At 40.1% G+C, this 18645-nt stretch overlaps 1 protein-coding gene and 1 non-coding gene across 2 annotated transcripts in view; one reads left to right on the top strand and one right to left on the bottom strand.

Annotated features, from left to right (window-relative positions):
• The window catches only part of LOC124283210 (xanthine dehydrogenase/oxidase-like), a 59668-nt gene extending 42001 nt beyond the window's left edge, over positions 1-17667 (top strand). Inside the window, exons 27-34 of the mRNA XM_046719241.1 lie at positions 4-99; positions 797-925; positions 1606-1680; positions 6764-6816; positions 13300-13417; positions 14581-14667; positions 15899-16066; positions 16290-17667. Of these exons, the coding sequence (XP_046575197.1) occupies positions 4-99; positions 797-925; positions 1606-1680; positions 6764-6816; positions 13300-13417; positions 14581-14667; positions 15899-16066; positions 16290-16475 (912 nt within the window). The 3' untranslated portion in view covers positions 16476-17667. The remainder of the gene's footprint in view (positions 1-3; positions 100-796; positions 926-1605; positions 1681-6763; positions 6817-13299; positions 13418-14580; positions 14668-15898; positions 16067-16289) is intronic.
• On the bottom strand, positions 12114-12185 carry Trnam-cau. The gene has a single exon. It is a non-coding gene; the product is annotated as a tRNA-Met (tRNA).
• Positions 17668-18645: the final 978 nt, after the last annotated feature.

The raw sequence follows: 18645 nt of genomic DNA, 5'->3' as shown, positions 1-18645 counted from the left end.
CAGGCAGGTGCGCTGGTGCACGTGTACGTGGACGGCTCGGTGCTACTGGCCCACGGAGGGACGGAGATGGGCCAGGGACTCTACATCAAGATGATACAGGTGGAGCATCATATTGATATGTCCATGCATATATCTGTACATGTTACCTGCAGTGTCAGTGAAGACAAATCTTTATTCAGCTTCTTTATTCGATGAGACGTTGTGGTACTTTACCTTTATCAAGAATTGATGCATCTTCTCTATTCTTTCAGTGTGGCGTTTTATCATGTGCTTCCTTCACGTTTCGCGATAGATGCAAGCTGTCTTCATCAATCCCTGCCTGAAAGAGGCGACTAACGGGGTCCAGTGGTCAGGCTCGCACATGGTGGACACATGCCATCGTATCCCAGTTGCGTTGATCGATGCTCATGCTGTTGATCACTGGATTATCTGGTCCAGACTCGATTATTTACAAACCGCCGTCATATAGCTGGAATACTGCTAAGTGTGGCGTTAAGCAACAAACATATATATCAGCACAATTGTACCTATCAATGTCATACGTTGACCACATGTACTGTACCTATAAACAAGTAAAGAAATGTTAAATAAAAAAACAAAAAACCAAACAAACACACGAACAAACAAATCTATAATATCTTAAACGTCCAGGGGTACAGTTAGCCCAGTCATAGAACGTGTTCGCTCTAAACAGTTTGTTATGTACAACTGATCAATGAACGTGAGGGCAAATTTAGCGCTCCCAACTCAAGTGACTGAAACCATTGTCCAAGGGTCGTGGTACGTCACATTACAGGTAGCTTCCCATGTTCTTGGAGTGCCAGCCAGGGACATCCACACCACCGAGACGAGCACCAACACCGTCCCCAACACCCCGCCGACAGCAGCCAGCACATCTTCAGACCAGAATGGCAAGGCTGTCAAGGTCAGTTCATGTAATCATATTACAAAACCCAATAATACAATCTGTGGCAATATAATGAAGAACACTGGACACCCCAAGCAGTGTTATTGGTGTCACCACGGATAAATGCATGCATATTCGTAATATATATCTTCACGAATACATGACGTTTTATGGATAACAATTTCTTTATCACGAGCTATTTCTTCCTCCTTCATCATTCACCTGATCATCCCCACATTCATCAGATGAATGAAGGAGCAAGAATTACTCTGAAACGTCGTGATAAAGAAAACAAAAGAATTTATCCATAAAACGTGTCATGTATTCATGTTCGTCCTTACAAATGACGTTCAAGAACTATACATATCTTCATGTTAACATGACATGCCCGATTATCAGTTTGAATATGCGGATTTGATTTCCCAACTGGACGCCCATCTTTGCTCTAGTATATTAGCTTGAACAAGCTATGCAGAATTGTCGTTCCTTGGCTGAGCCAGAAATCTGTGGTCATGGGTTCGAAAACCCAGGTGATGGTTCCAGGTGCGTCAGTACTATACCAGCTCGTAGATAACCTCTGAAACCTTATCCCTCTTTGTTCTTCCTTCACTGAGTTGGCACGTGGTGACAGAGAAACAGAGAAAGAGACATAGATATTATGTTCAAACTCACTCACTCACACACTGTTCTCGCTGCAGGCTGCATGTGAGGAGATAATGCATCGGCTTGAGCCGATCAAGAAGAACAACCCCGACAAGACATGGAAGGACTGGGTAGGTCAAGTCAAAGATATTTATTGTACTTAAGGCCTCCTGCGCATATACAAGTAATACAAGTATATATACAGAATATATATACAGACATTTTACAAAAAATTACAGTTCAGATAAGATATTGCTTCTAAGGATAACAGCATGTTTTACAAAAAGCGCTAGATTACGTATTACATTTTTCATTTTCGGAGGATAAAATGGAAACAGAGGCAGTTGAAAGATATTTTAACAAGTAATTATTTGGGATATATTTTTTTCTTAAATCAGCATAATGTGGGCATACAAACGCCAAGTGAATTTCATCTTCTATAGCCGTTTTACATAATGGACATATCCTTAAACTTCTCTCAATTGAAAATCGTCTGCCTTTATTTACTGATAAGTCTAACAAGCCCAATCGAAAATTGATAAATGTGCGACTGATATTTCTAGATGTCAGTACAGATAGATATACTGGTTGTATTAAGCTCTTATGTGATCAATACAACTGATATCTTGAACTATTGTCTAGAGAGGAATGCAATTCTTGATAATACATGCTAACAGATTGTTCTCGAAATTGCTTAAAGGTCACATGCAACCAAAAAATTAAACATAATTAAAACACAATTATCACTTATTCATGACATATAATATACATTGCTGGTAATGAAAAAACATATAAACAAAATTATAAGCGTACAATCGCAAATCAAAAGTGCAATATTTTGTACTTGGGTTTACTTCCCAAGAAACGAAGCAGCCGGGATGCCGAACCCAGTCAGAGCGGGTGGGTGTGCACTCAAGTGTAACGGCTGGTTCATTAGCAGAAGCCCTCACGGCTCGTTGCGTGTGTATATAGAGATGTTGGGTTTTGTAAATACATGCTCATTTTTTGTGTATAACATTTTGCAATCAACAGACATCATAACATGTCATGTGTACAAGTATCACACCTGCCTGTCAGTGTCATTACATAATGTGACAGAGACCGAACTCGGGCCATAAATCAATGCGTTTTGTTTATGGTGTAAAGCCTGATAGGTGATAGGTTCAAATTGCATGTGGTAAGTGATCGAAGTTTTGTATTGAATATTGTCATTAGCAGACAGGCAGGCAGACACATAGGTGTCAATAAAACAGACATTGAGTTTTGTCTGTGACAACGACATATCTATATCACAGTTAGAAATTCTGTCAACGCTAAATAATGACATTGCTGTCAACGCTAAATAATGACATTGCTTTTAAGTATCGAACTGAGAAAGTGACTCGGTAAGAAGAACGCGTGGTGAAATAGACAAATGAAATTATATAAACAGTTAATCTACTGTCATAACATATAAAAAGCTCGCGCCTGTAAAATATCAACAAAACATTAGAAACATAGCTCACACCAAAGCCTTCTCCGAGTATTCACCGGACAACCCGCTTCCAACCTGCGAACCTATTTCACTGCGCATGTGCTATGAGCGCAGCCCAGCTGTTGAAACCACTTCAATTCCTCCAAACGCTGGGGGGAAATTAGTGAATCGTTTGAACTACGATTTCGCGCGGTTTTTTTCATCGCGTTATTTTTCAACTTTTTAAGTTGAATTTGCATTTTTGATGATTTGTTTCGGTAAGTCCATACCGAAAGGTATCAAAATCTGCAAAGTTTTGTTTTACGTTGCATTTGACGTTTAAGAAATAGATTAATATTACAAACTGTTTGATTTAGCCACACAAATCCAAAGCCATGAGAAAATAAAAGATTTCTAATATGAGAGCCCATGTTGTCTTACCCCTATCAGACGGTGTTCCTGATCAGTGTATAGTTTCCTACAGTTGTACAAGTGATCAAACTAGATTGCCATAGAAATCAGCCCAAAATTTAAGACTACTTCGTCAGCTGCTGTCAACACATCCTCGATATTCTCCAGGATGTACGTTCCGATAAATCTCCACTAGTACCCGGGATGCATATACCACTCGGTCCCATAATTGAATTACCTCCCTTTGCTGGCTCCCCCTTCTCACAGCAGCTAATCAGATAAACCGTTACAACCGAGCTTGCTAGTATCAACAAAGATAGCGGTTGCAGCCGTGAAGGTTTGCTCTCTGTGCGACTCAGATTTAGGGACAATTCATACGGACAAATTGACAAGTCTGAAACCTTCCAAAATATATGCAAGAACTCCTCTTACCTCTTTCAGGGTACCTCAACAACAATTATGTTGCCAAGTTTAATCGGTTAGATAAGTGTGTTAATATAGAAGCCTTGTGATTGGTAGGCTCAACTTCCCAGCGAAGACAACTGATTGGATAAAATGCAAGCTGATGGAGGTAATTCAATTATCGTGCCAGCCGTAGATGCATATCTAAATATTGTGAATACAGTTTTATGCATGGTAACTATAGTCTTTTGCAGTATGATTACTTACATTTGTGATAGTTCAACTTCAATTAATGTGTTAGACCCTACCTACTTCTGGTCAAATTCGCCCTAAAACTATCTCACCATCAATCAGGTGTATGTGTTGTTTCAAGTGTCAAGTATCTGAAAGGTCGACATGTTGTTTCAGGGTCAGGAATCAGTCAGGTATATTTGTAGTGTCAAGTGTCAGGTATTTGACAGGTGTGTGTAGTGTCAAGTGTCAGGTATTTGACGGGTGTGTGTAGTGTCAAATGTCAGGTATTTGACAGGTGTATGTGTAGTGTCAAGTGTCAGATATTTGACAGGTGTATGTGTAGTGTCAAGTGTCAGGTATTTGACAGGTGTATGTGTAGTGTCAAGTGTCAGGTATTTGACAGGTGTATGTGTAGTGTCAAGTGTCAGGTATTTGACAGGTGTATGTGTAGTGTGAAGTGTCAGGTATTTGACAGGTGTATGTGTAGTGTCAAGTGTCAGGTATTTGACAGGTGTGTGTAGTGTCAAGTGTCAGGTATTGACAGGTGTATGTGTAGTGTCGAATGTCAGATACTTGACAGGTGTATGTGTAGTGTCAAGTGTAAGGTATTTGACAGGTGTATGTGTAGTGTCAAGTGTAAGGTATTTGACAGGTGTATGTGTAGTCAGGTGTATGTGTAGTGTCAAATGTCAGATATTTGACAGGTGTATGTGTAGTGTCAAGTGTCAGGTATTTGACAGGTGTGTGTAGTGTCAAATGTCAGGTATTTGACAGGTGTATGTGTAGTGTCAAGTGTCAGGTATTTGACAGGTGTATGTAGTGTCAAGTGTCAGGTATTTGACAGGTGTATGTGTAGTGTCAAGTGTCAGGTATTTGACAGGTGTATGTGTAGTGTCAAGTGTCAGGTATTTGACAGGTGTATGTGTAGTGTCAAGTGTCAGGTATTTGACAGGTGTATGTGTAGTGTCAAGTGTCAGGTATTTGACAGGTGTATGTGTAGTGTCAAGTGTCAGGTATTTGACAGGTGTATGTGTAGTGTCAAGTGTCAGGTATTTGACAGGTGTATGTGTAGTGTCAAGTGTCAGGTATTTGACAGGTGTATGTGTAGTGTCAAGTGTCAGGTATTTGACAGGTGTATGTGTAGTGTCAAGTGTCAGGTATTTGACAGGTGTGTGTAGTGTCAAGCGTCAGGTATTGACAGGTGTATGTGTAGTGTCGAATGTCAGATACTTGACAGGTGTATGTGTAGTGTCAAGTGTCAGGTATTTGACAGGTGTATGTGTAGTGTCAAGTGTAAGGTATTTGACAGGTGTATGTGTAGTGTCAAGTGTCAGGTATTTGACAGGTGTATGTGTAGTGTCAAGTGTCAGGTATTTGACAGGTGTATGTGTAGTGTCAAGTGTCAGGTATTTGACAGGTGTGTGTAGTGTCAAGTGTCAGGTATTGACAGGTGTATGTGTAGTGTCGAATGTCAGATACTTGACAGGTGTATGTGTAGTGTCAAGTGTCAGGTATTTGACAGGTGTGTGTAGTGTCAAATGTCAGATACTTGACAGGTGTATGTGTAGTGTCAAGTGTCAGGTATTTGACAGGTGTGTGTAGTGTCAAATGTCAGATACTTGACAGGTGTATGTGTAGTGTCAAGTGTCAGGTTTTGACAGGTGTATGTGTAGTGTCAAGTGTCAGGTATTTGACAGGTGTATGTGTAGTGTCAAGTGTCAGGTATTTGACAGGTGTATGTGTAGTGTCAAGTGTCAGGTTTTGACAGGTGTATGTGTAGTGTCAAGTGTCAGGTATTTGACAGGTGTATGTGTAGTGTCAAGTGTCAGGTATTTGACAGGTGTATGTGTAGTGTCAAGTGTCAGGTATTTGACAGGTGTATGTGTAGTGTCAAGTGTCAGGTATTTGACAGGTGTATGTGTAGTGTCAAGTGTCAGGTATTTGACAGGTGTATGTGTAGTGTCAAGTGTCAGGTATTTGACAGGTGTATGTGTAGTGTCAAGTGTCAGGTATTTGACAGGTGTGTGTAGTGTCAAGTGTCAGGTATTGACAGGTGTATGTGTAGTGTCGAATGTCAGATACTTGACAGGTGTATGTGTAGTGTCAAGTGTAAGGTATTTGACAGGTGTATGTGTAGTGTCAAGTGTAAGGTATTTGACAGGTGTATGTGTAGTGTCAAGTGTCAGGTATTTGACAGGTGTATGTGTAGTGTCAAGTGTCAGGTATTTGACAGGTGTATGTGTAGTGTCAAGTGTCAGGTATTTGACAGGTGTGTGTAGTGTCAAGTGTCAGGTATTGACAGGTGTATGTGTAGTGTCGAATGTCAGATACTTGACAGGTGTATGTGTAGTGTCAAGTGTCAGGTATTTGACAGGTGTGTGTAGTGTCAAATGTCAGATACTTGACAGGTGTATGTGTAGTGTCAAGTGTCAAGTATTTGACAGGTGTATGTGTAGTGTCAAGTGTCAGGTTTTGACAGGTGTATGTGTAGTGTCAAGTGTCAGATATTTGACAGGTGTGTGTAGTGTCAAGTGTCAGGTATTTGACAGGTGTGTGTAGTGTCAAGTGTCAGGTATTGACAGGTGTATGTGTAGTGTCAAGTGTCAGGTATTGACAGGTGTATGTATAGTGTCAAGTGTCAGGTATTGACAGGTGTATGTGTAGTGTCAAGTGTCAGGTATTTGACAGGTGTATGTGTATGTTGTCATTTCCAGGTGATTGAGGCCTACATGACGAACGTCAACCTGTCGGCAGCTGGATACTATGGGTACGTAACTCTTCCTGTTACACTTAGATAAATTTGTCGAATTCTGATTGGTTGATAGCCAAAGTATACGGAACCATGTAGGCGGATTTACATTCGTACACCCCGTCACAGCTGTCACGTGACATACTACCCTAGATGTAGAAATGACCTTGTCCTTACATGGAAAGTGGCTGCCAAACGGCTGATCGCTTCGAAATTCTAGTGTTGGTGTCTACAATTATGAGTATAAACAGAGTAATAAACCTGATGCCATAATTTCTTATTTGTTTGTGTCAATAAAAAAATATTTGTAAAAATACAATGTTTCTGTATTTCATTTGTTTAACAAAACCTCAAATTCGATCATGTGTATCATAAACTAAGCCACCACGAGTCATCTCCCTTTATGACCGTTCAGGACAAATCATGGCAAAACGTTTTGCATCTCATGCTGTCGAAGACTGAATGTTGTCTTCTAAAGATGAGATAGATATAGAGATCTTAAGGGTATTAATGTCGTTACACGGTGTTTTGAAAGGGTGTACAGGTCTGTAAGACCCTTATAAATTCCGTATTTATTGAGGCGCAGTTGGATACTACGGGTACGTACCTCTTCAATTACAGTTAGGTACAACAGATGTTGCATTTCAAAATGACTGACGACTTACTTTTAAATGACTGGTGGCTGAACTCTGTGGCCTGAGATAATGTGTTTTCCTGTGGGAACAGTCCAGAAATACAGATTTTAACTCACTTAGACCTTTCCAAGTAACCTGTTTTATTTGAAATTATGTGATTTGAGAAGTAAACCATAAGCTTTTCTAACACCTTGCTGTGATATGGTTGCGTTCTGTTTATAGGGACACATCGATTTAAACACAAATATTCTTTTCTGAATACAACCAAAACCATTAATGAAATCGAATATGGCTCGCAATTGCGTTGTGGATTACATTTATACCTGTGTACATGCTTTTAATACAATGCACTAAGAACATCGTGGAATCTCCGAGTAAGAGTTGCAATCCTGTATTCTGTAGGCTGATGTATTAAGTGGGTGAGTGTGGTTTTACACCGTTTTTAGCAATATCCCAGCAATATCACGGCGGGGGATATTGTGGGCTTGACATATTGTATACAATCTCGAACCTTTGACTTTGACTTTTGATGCGGACGCTGTAACCATTAGGCTACCTGTTGTAGAGAGGGGGGTATAGCAGAAAATGACGCCATCATCGAACACCTGGCTGACCTCATTTCACAGGGGGCAATGACCGCGTACCCGTGGGAATCGGATCCGGCGCCACATCATAGCATCACACCATGACATCACGTCATTATTTTGGACCAATCAGCATACCGCGAACTCACTCCAGTGTCACTCAAGCTGACTTGGGGGCAATGACCGCGTATCCTGTTGGAAACTGATGACACATCCAGCACGACATCATAGCATCACACCATGACATCACGCCATTATTTTGGACCAATCAGCGCAGATCTCACTTGACCACAGACCACAAACTAGTTTCATCCGGTTTTAATTTTAACTATAAAAAACCCCTCTGACAGTCAGTTGAAGTTATCATTTTGTCCTCTTACAAAATGTTTATACTTTCCATACTCCATAACCTTTTCTGTCGCCTTTGGAGAAAATCTCAAATGTCAAAGCACGCGCGGTTGAGGCATGGTGAATTACACTGGCTGCCTCTTCACTCAGCCAAGGTGCAATATGATACCTCGTCAAGTTGTATTCAAAATGGTTGGTCTAACATTAGCCTGTCTCACGGTTCCTGAACCATATTGTTTTGCCTACAGCCCAGCCCTCCCTGCAGTGCTAAGGCTCTAAATGAAGAATAGATTTCACTCAGGTCTTCAGGGACTCCTTTTCCATTTAAATAAGTTACTATCAAAATTATATATTGAGAGACTAAACATTAGTCTAGTCTGACATGTGCACACATAAGTGTAAAAGAAATTATACGGGTTCAGTTCAAGGGTTTTATAACACATTTGTCCAATGCAATGGAAATGGTTTGAGTTTGTCTTGACCATCACCAAAACAACCCAACTAAATAGAATTTCAAATGTATTTCAAACTAACCGGTATTCACATTCCATATTTGAATGTCCAATCCATATTGTCATTGTATCCTGCCTTGTAATGCTAACATATGTTTGTGATTATGTCAAATTCCATACTATCCCAGTGTATCCAATAGGGGAAATTCAAGGATGATATTGAGATGTTATACCCAAATCCCATATTTTTGTGACTGTATTGAATGAATCAACCACCAAATAAGATGAGACTGATATGCACTTCCATGTAAATATAACATATGTTTACATTTGGGATTGTGTCGTGCAAAACGCGCTCTCTCTCTCTTACAGTGCAAGCAGAGACGCGATCTGGTGACCCACATTTGCGTGTGCGGGACTATGCTGTGGCGGCGGGGGGGGACTGCTGTGGCAGGAGGAGGGAGGTTTCTGTCGACAGTTAGCCTGGCGACATTTCTTGCGAGTGTAAAAACATCCATAAATAAAATGCTACATGCTCGTTAGAATCAACACTAGCTTGGGCATGTAAGCTTTGACTGTAGAAATGTGCCTTCTCGTCATGGGGATTGTACGTGCGCTTCCCAACCTATTTAGGAATGCAACTTTCAACTTTGGAAGGGGGTGTAATTGTATAGTGTTAGCATGAAAGAGTAATCATAAATGTATGAATGACAACGCATAGGTGTATATTATTATTATATGGGTACTTATATAACGCTATAGTCCATCCCGCATGCATGCTCAAAGCGCTGGTAAATTTTCCCTTGGATGTCAATCTCAGTCATATTACCATTCTCAACTCCCCGGTGAGCATCTTGCTGCCACTAGGCGCACCAAGTTAATGTGGTTTTCCCATCCTAACGAGGTATACATGAGGTAAACAAGATAAACTGATTTCATTATTTTTTTATTAGCTCCGTTTCAAACGAGTAGAAGTACGGGATAGGAGCGCTCCCAGAAGTCTACTTTACATCTGTTGTGAACTGTCTTATTGCCCCTCGTAATCGTCCTGTCCTTCACTCTCTTCATCAGATGTTATGTCTGCATTATCATCTTCAGTCAAGCCTTCGACCCAAGACTTATATTGGTACAGATTTGAAAACACGTCATGATACAGATTATTTGTGTCTCCTACTTGTTTCAGTATTCCTTGTGTATTTGGACCATACTGCATATGGTACAGATAAGTAATAAATCAGGCAAACGTCTCTTTAAACATGCTCCAGATGAATTTGTTCAGTTTGGCTTGAATCGTGTCTTCGTTTAAACCTCTTTTCATGTACAGCTGTCGTTTCTAATCCAAAAAGTCCTTATTCAGCTCACGTGTACGTGAATACATTTGTCTTATACCTTGCTCTTCGAGATCAGCCATCATTTTTTTCCTGTTGTTTGTGTGACATCGTTTAATGATTCATCATCATCATCATTTTCCATTTCAGGACATTGTTTATCATGTAAATGTCTTTGTAAGTTGTGGTTATTGCTAAACACTTGACCACAATAGTCACAATCTGACAGTGAACGTGGTGCCTTCACAGGAGAGCAGTTGTCGTCTTCCTCCCACTTTCTTTTAACTTGGGGTATTCCCGGTGGACCCACTGAAGACTTTACGAGACACCAGTTTCTTCTGTGTTTTTGCAAATCATGCATGTCTTGAAACATGAGTCCACAGTCATCACAAGATGGCATGGTTGGGAGATTTTCTTCACACATCTGCTCACGCTGACAGTGTAACTCGACTGAATGGTCTTAGCTTGGAGGTCTCCTTTTAAACTGAATGCATTGGGACAAAGTCGTAAATGGGGAGGTGTTTTGGGTTTTAGATCAACCAACAAGTAGCCATATGGTTTCTGGATAGCCCTTTGAAACGGCTCCATGAAATTGTCTGTGTTACCTGGATACATTTGCGTCGCCAAAGTCATGATGGGTTGTTGATCGATAGGGTTGTTGAACAGAAGCAGATAAAGACTGTTTCTTCGTTGTGTGGGATCCTTACTGAAATACAAATTCTGGTTCAAGGCTATCACTGAGAGATTAGGATGATGACTTACTTCCGTAATCAGATCTGTAATGCGTGGATCTTTGCTCGCTGTCGACAATAAGTCGTTGAGGATAACCACATTCACCACATGGGGGTCCAGAAACTGATCCTTTTCCAGGTCAGAAGGAATGCCTTGATGAAATTCCACATAGGGATAAACATGGGTTTGAATGGTGTTATACAAGGGCTGCCATCGTTTGTAGAGCCAAATAATACGTTCAGGATAAGGCTTAATGTTCATCCGTTCTAGAATCTGTTTCACTAAGTAGGTTTTTCCACAGGAGGTGGGCCCTGAGACAATCATGGTGAATGGGTGTATTAGTCTAAATTCTTCCAAAGACTGAGTAGTACTTTCTGATGAATGTGGTTGCACTGGTTGCTGCTGCTGCTGTTGTTGTTGTTGTTGTTGTTGTTGCTGCTGCTGCTGTTGCTGCTGCTGCTTGATATCTTCTGAATGTTTAGTTCGAATATGACCGGACAAGTCATGAGCCCAAACATATTGTTTGGAGCATACAGGACAGGGATGCATAATGATGTTCACACGTCGACAGTCCTACTACAAATGACACATTTAGCCTTTTGTCTCTATTCAAAAATATGTTTTCAATCGCTTTGTTGACACTGCTTCCATTGTGTTTTCCCTATTGACGACACTTTCCCTTTCTCTCTTCAACTTGGCTTTAGCCTGTTGAACCACTTGTTGGGTGGGAGACGTGAGTGCAAAAGTCTCTTCAGAAGAAGGGGGTAGGTCCATCTTGACGCCTTGCTTCTCGTAATAGATCACATAATCATCCACGTCAGTAAAGGGATTGGGATATCCTTTAGCCTGCAAATAGTAATATTTGGTCCATTTCTTAGGGTCGTGGGGCGTTGGGGTAGCCTAGTGGTTAAAGCATTGGCTCGTCACGCCGAAGACCCGGGTTCGAATCCCCACATGGGTACAATGTGTGAAGCCCATTTCTGGTGTCCCCCGCCGTGATGTTGCTGGAATATTGCTAAAAGCGGCGTAAAACCAAACTCAGTCAGTCAGTCTTAGGGTCGTCCAGATAGGGTCTCCTGTTCATTTTCTTGTTCAGAATGAATACTGACCCTCACACAGAGGTTTCAGATGAAGTGTCACTATCACTGGTCCACGGCTAAATGAAGCGAAATCACCGTTTCTGTCCTTTATATAGATGTCTGCTAGCCCTAATTCTAACTCCTAAAACCATGTTGGTAGCAGAGCGTGGTTTCGATCCACGGCCCTCTGGGTTATGAGCCCAGTGCACTTCCACTGTGCCACTCTGCTCTCCCTTCACCTACCTTTTGTTAGGACTTTTATACACCAAATCAACCAATGACAACCAATATTGATTTATTCTCAAATAGTCACAAATACATACAGTATTGTACAATGAACATCACACTCTTACACATGTAAATCTACATGGCTACCCCAGCGGAACACCTCTTTCTGAGGTACTCCTACCAGGGCCAAATACGGACAGTTTGGAGACCATTTTTCATGTTCGACCCAAGGATCATCCTCTACGTGCCAGTTCTTGAGAACAACACCACATTGAACACACTTGCAAGCGTCCCCTCTGATTAAGTACACAAATCCTGCCTGGGCCATTTGACTAGGACTCTGTTTCATCTGCACAGGCCAAGACTGAAAGAATTCAGCCATTCTTGGAACTGTGTTCGAGGTCTAAGAGGGATACTGTCCATACATAGGTACCCACCTAGATCATCATGACCATGAGGATACTCTGTCTTGTCTGTCTCTAGTCCCAGCAATGCCATGGGTTGTATCTCTCCGCATTCCTCCAAAGCTTTACAGAAGAGGGTGTAAGTTTGGGGTCCTCGCCGGGGAAGGGTATCTAATAAAGCTCTGACCCGGTCAAAGGAGGTTTGTGGTTTTTCGATAATCTCTGCCTTCATGAAGATGGTAAGGACTTTAAACTGTACCAGTTTGTCGACCACCTCTTCTACACGCTGTATAGCTAACACGAGGTCGGAGCGATTCTTCCTCAGGATATCACGGTGAGCGGCTTCCATTTTCTATCTTCGAGGTAAACGGCTACCAGAACCAATAGAGTCAAGAGCATGCGTGCGTTCTCTCTGGCGACTGAAGTGTAAATGACATGGGGACTGTTTGAGGGCCTTATATTACCCACTCGAGTCTAAAAATACCTCTGGGAAAGTGGTTTATCCCAATGTCAGCTCAGTACAAGGTCATTGACACCCCTTTGAAATGAGGTCAGCCAGGTGTTCGATGATGACGTCATTTTCTGCTATACCCCACTCTCTACAACAGCTACCCCACCGCCCCTCGTGGTTGTAACACAGTCCAGAACGCTCTGAAGAAAAACAATGCAATGAATCGTCTGTCTTTGAGACAATTTCTTTTGTTTTCCCAGGTCGAGTGAACTGAATAGCTTTGACATAAAGACCCTCAAAGGGAAGTCAGCTGACTATTTCACATATGGTGCTGGGTGCTCAGAGATAGAAGTGGACTGCCTAACCGGGGAATGCCAGGTACTAGTATTGAATACAAAAGATTAGTGTGTAGTGCAGATGTATTTTCCTTAAAAGGGAGTCAAATATGTACTTACAAAAGGAAGAGTCAGATAAGTTTGTTCCAGAAACTGGTGAGATGATTTAATCATACATTTTAAGAGAGTATACTATTGTTCGGAAGGATAACAATAACTTCTTTGAGTGGCATTTTAGAATTTGGGAAGTACAATATAGAACAAACTTTATGGAACAAACTTTTTGGATACAGATTCTTGTACCGTTGTCAAGCATTATGCGGTACAAGAATCTGTATCGAAACGTCGCACTCACGAATAAAAAGAAGTTGTTATCCATAAAGTTTGTTCTATATAAGGATAACAATAGGTGTTCGGTAAAAAAGTCCTAGGTAAAAATGTCCTCCGGAAAAAAGTCCACTTTTCATTTTCAAGTCGGATGTTCAGTGCCACAGTCAAACCTATCCCTGTCCAGCTTCAAACCACCCTTGTTGGTCTGAATGACTTCCATCATGGAATGGAATTGAGAAATGTTGTACCGGGGTACATATTATTAAACCAACAATATGAACAGAAGCCAGTGCACGTAATTCATCTCCTTAATTAATATTCCTGTTAACAAGAATTAAGATTCTTCAGTGTTTTTACTGGTAACTAGTTCTGGGTGAGATGCAATCAAATAAAATTACACTATAATTGGTTATCAGTAAACACACTGAGACACTTACAACTGTTACGGTTTTACTAGATCAAAGGTCAGTTTAGATATTTAATCTGTGAGCATATCATGTTTTTAGATGTTGTATAAAAGATCAAACATCAATTAATCTGTCATTATATGTGATTTCTTCATGGGTTTTTTCAATCTTTGATGTCAGTCTTGTCAAATATATATTAACTAAATCAGTTTAAAAGGACTTTTTTACCAAGGACTTTTTACCGGTACTTTTTTACCAAGGACTTTTTACCGGTACTTTTTTACCGAGGACTTTTTTGAAAAAAAATATATAAAATATATGGATGAGCAACCTCTTATTGTTCACTTGGCGCATCGAATGTTCTGAAAGTAATATGTTGTGGTTTAAAAAAATCTTTGCTTCAAATAAACATCTCCGGGCACACATTAGGTTCGTTCCTATATCTGAAATCCATAACCTATTTGGGCAGATCCTCCAGACGGACATGGTCGTCGATGTGGGTCGGAGCCTTAACCCGGGGATAGACCTCGGACAAATAGAGGGCGCTTTCCAAATGGTGAGGACGTCTCAGATCTGACAGTCTGTATTTAAAGATGACAGTTTTGTTCACAATTATACTGATTCTGTTACAGATCTCAGAAATGTAGGATCATTTGTTCTGTCAAACATTGTCTGTTTAAAACGTTGATATTTTGGGAAAATAGTTATTAGCGTTTTATACTCCCCATGCTTCTAGCTTGTTGTAGTAAACACGTCAGTAATATGTATTTGTTTCAGTCTTCAGAAAAATTAGGGTTTCTTGTACAGGACACATCAGTTAACTGGGGCCGAATTCACTGATCTTCTTAGAATATTATTAAGCCTTAAGAATTCTTAAGTCTACGAAGAATTCTTAGTTTCCATAGCAACCTATCTAATACTAAGATTTTTGCTTAAGCCATATTCATCAAACCTCTTAGTGCTTACGATTTGTGGTTACTTAAAACATTAAGAAGTTTCTTAAAGTAAACAAACATGGCCGCCAGTGCATTCATGGATAGAACCAACATTTTAGAAAAATACACAGAAACCGAGTTGACAGGAAGATTTAGATTATCCAAAGATGGTATTACAATTTGTGGACACTTTTTCAAATGAAATTTCACCTGTGACTCAAAGAAGTAATCCTTTATCAGCTGCTGACAAAGTTCTACTGACGCTGCGTTACTTTGCCACGGGCAAGATGCAGCTGTGTAATGCGAACCACATTGGTGTTTCACAGTCTTCAGTGAGTAGGGCCATTAACCAGACAATAACTGCTCTGTGTGCCCCTGCCATTGTTCGACAGTTCGTTTCGTTCCTACCAGTCCGACTGAAATCCGACGAAACCAACTTGGTTTCTATGGCTAAGTGGTTGGGGTAATAGATGGCACCCACATTCAGATTATGGCACCATCCCAGCACGGACCTGCTTATGTGAACAGAAAGTAGTACCACAGCATCAAATTCTTAACATATATTTGTATCCCATAATGCCATGCGTTTCTAACTTAGAACATTTTGAAATATCTCAGCTAAGATTTATGTTTAGTCTCATGGTGGATTGCTACTAAAGATAAATTCTCAGCTAAGAATTCTTAGGAAACTTAAGCATAAAGACGAAGAAAATTCTTAGAAGTTTGGTGAATCCGGCTCCTGCTAAGGTTTCATGCTGCTACCAATGTTCTATGCTTGTTATTGGCGCGACAGTGATCTGCCCATGTATCAGGCTTGTTACAGTGAACATAAAATATCTGCCCATGTTCCAGGGATGTGGGCACATGTTGCTGGAGAGCGCCGTGGTGTCTGAGGATGGATGGATGGTGAAGGAGGGACCTGGTGAATACAAGATACCCACCGTGAGGAACATCCCCCGGAAACTCAACGTGTCCCTGCTCAAAGACAGTGCCAACCCGCATGGTATTTTTTCCTCAAAGGTACGTTTAGCCATGGATAGCAAAATTTAATGTTTCAAGTGAGGTTCCCTTATTGGATGATTTTCTACGGTCCAATGATCCATACCAATGTTTCAAACATTTCGAGTACCAATTAAAAGTCTAAAACCATACCATTGTTCCAGCAAAGTTGTGTTTTAGTTGCAACGCCTTCCACTCGGTTCTAAACAATCATGTAACACATGTATGTTACATTTCTCCACAGGGAATCGGCGAACCTCCAATATGCATAGCTATGTCAGTATACTTCGCCCTGAGAGCCGCCATATTGGATTGCCGCTTGTCAAATGGCTGCAGTGGCCACTTTGATTTGCACGTGCCAGCAACTGCAGAAAGGATCCGAGAGGTTTGTCGTTCGTGTATCTACACGTTGAGAGACCCAAAACCTTAATCCTTAATACCTTCGCTACAGTTTCGAGGCGATGCCTCAAAGAGGAACTGTTTGTACTCGGGCATGTTGTCTTCATGGAATAACAATAGAGAAATGGTCTAACAGAATAAAAATACCACGTGATGTATGGAAATAAGTCAACAAAGACCATAGCTTGTACCTGAATGCAATGACTTATAAACATATTTGTTGTAAACCAAGGAAGTATTTTTCACATTTTGACATTATCGAGTGCCTGTATGCAATCACGTATAGACATATTCGTTGTAGACCGAGGAAGGATTTTTCCAACTTTGACATTTGCTTCTGCCTGAATACAATGACTTATAAACATATTTTTTGTAAACCAAGGAAGGATTTTTCAAATTTTGACATTCGCGACATTTTTTAATTATGGACAGTTATCAAGCTGTTGGTAATTTAGAGAAAAGTGAAATTGATCTTTGCAATGCTTGTAGTAGCGGGTCTTTAAATGTGGTCTAGAAGCCAGAGCCCCAAAATGGTGAAAATGTGGTTCAATTCTGGCGACCGAATGGGAATTGATTTTCCACAATCAGGAATGATTTAGCTTTGATTTAAAGCCGATTTCCATCAGCTACCGTGCGTAAAAAGGGGCCCTTTTAAGGTGCAACATATCACGTCAGTTATGACAATATTTTAACTGATAGCTGGATGGTTTAATTTAATAATTTAATTCGGATTGACCGAATTTCATCTAAATAGTAGTTTTGGAATGCTGAGATCATGATTTAAAATTGTGGACAATAATATTACATACTGTATATGCTCATCGAAAAAAACAACTGGTAAGGTCAAAGGTCAATTTTAATAGAAAGGGCATTTGATGAGAAAATATGAGTTGAACTTTACAAATTAAAGATAATTTTCCAATATTATGTTTTCCTAAATCAGCTATATCATTTGCAGGTCATTTATTCCTTTGGTTGGCACTGTATGCATAAAAACACGTTACAAGGTAACAAAGGTTGGTGCTTTGTATTTAGATAAGCAAGATATTACATAATGTCTGTTCAACAGTAACAGCTCCATGCTTTACATAGTATCAACGACACCAAATATGTCGAATATACTGTTAGACTATCATTAAAATTACACAACATAACAAAGCTCTTGAATGTATAATTCTATTATTCCAGATGTCTTTCTTTGCTCATTAAAGAATGACGAGTCAGTCATGTCATGTCATAGTGTATTCCCAATTGACTGCATGTTAGTCAATGTCAACAATGTCAAGATCACGGGAACATGTTTCAAGTCCACATCCACATGCTGAAGTACACAAGAGGTTCAACCTCTTTCTGCTACAAATTCCTGTATACATGCACAGATATGAAGTTTAATGAGGTACACGGAACAGATTTAGTTTTAACTTATTTGCAACTTTATCAATTTTACAAATCTAAGGTAATTTTACGAAAATTATGTTCTTTCTAATTCAGCTATATCATTTGAAGATCATACATTCCTTTGGTTGGCACTGCATGCATGAAAAACCATTACAAGGAAACGAACGTTGGTATTTTGTATTTAGATCAGCAAAAAATATAAGATAATTTCAGGTCCATGCTTTACAAACTATCAACAATACTAAATATGTCGAAGATACTGTTGAACTATCATACACATTTCCGTTTATTGACATTCTGGCAGATACAACAATTCAGCTGATGGCAGAGTGAGATATGTTTTGATAAGTGTCAGTATTGTTTATATTTGTGTCACTTCACACTCCAGCTGCACTGCACTGCCTTGAAACCCCTGAAGCTGATGGATAATAATATGACATCCTAATGGAAGGTTTGCAAGTGACATTATGGTGTGCCGCCAATTCTTTCTGTTTACAATTTTGAAATATTACGACTTTGGTTTTCTTGATTTATTTTACACCGGCAATCCTTAATACATTGTAAAAGATATGGCACACTGATCAGAAAGGCGTATTGGTACCTTACCACCAAGTATACACACTCCTCATATACCTCCGAAATACATAGTATTTCCATTACATTCCTGTTGATTGTAATAGGTGATGTACTTTCCGATTCTTTTCTAAGTTTAAATGGATTCGAAATAAGAATATTTCCTTAGGTGGGGAAACATTTGTAAATTTGTAAACTTAAAAACCTGTAAGCTTAAAACCTTGTGCATC

The sequence above is a fragment of the Haliotis rubra genome, unplaced genomic scaffold (genome assembly GCF_003918875.1).
Source record: "Haliotis rubra isolate DU_JTF1 unplaced genomic scaffold, ASM391887v1 Scf310, whole genome shotgun sequence".
Classification (NCBI taxonomy): domain Eukaryota; kingdom Metazoa; phylum Mollusca; class Gastropoda; order Lepetellida; family Haliotidae; genus Haliotis; species Haliotis rubra.
This window is presented reverse-complemented; position numbering and strand designations above follow the sequence as displayed.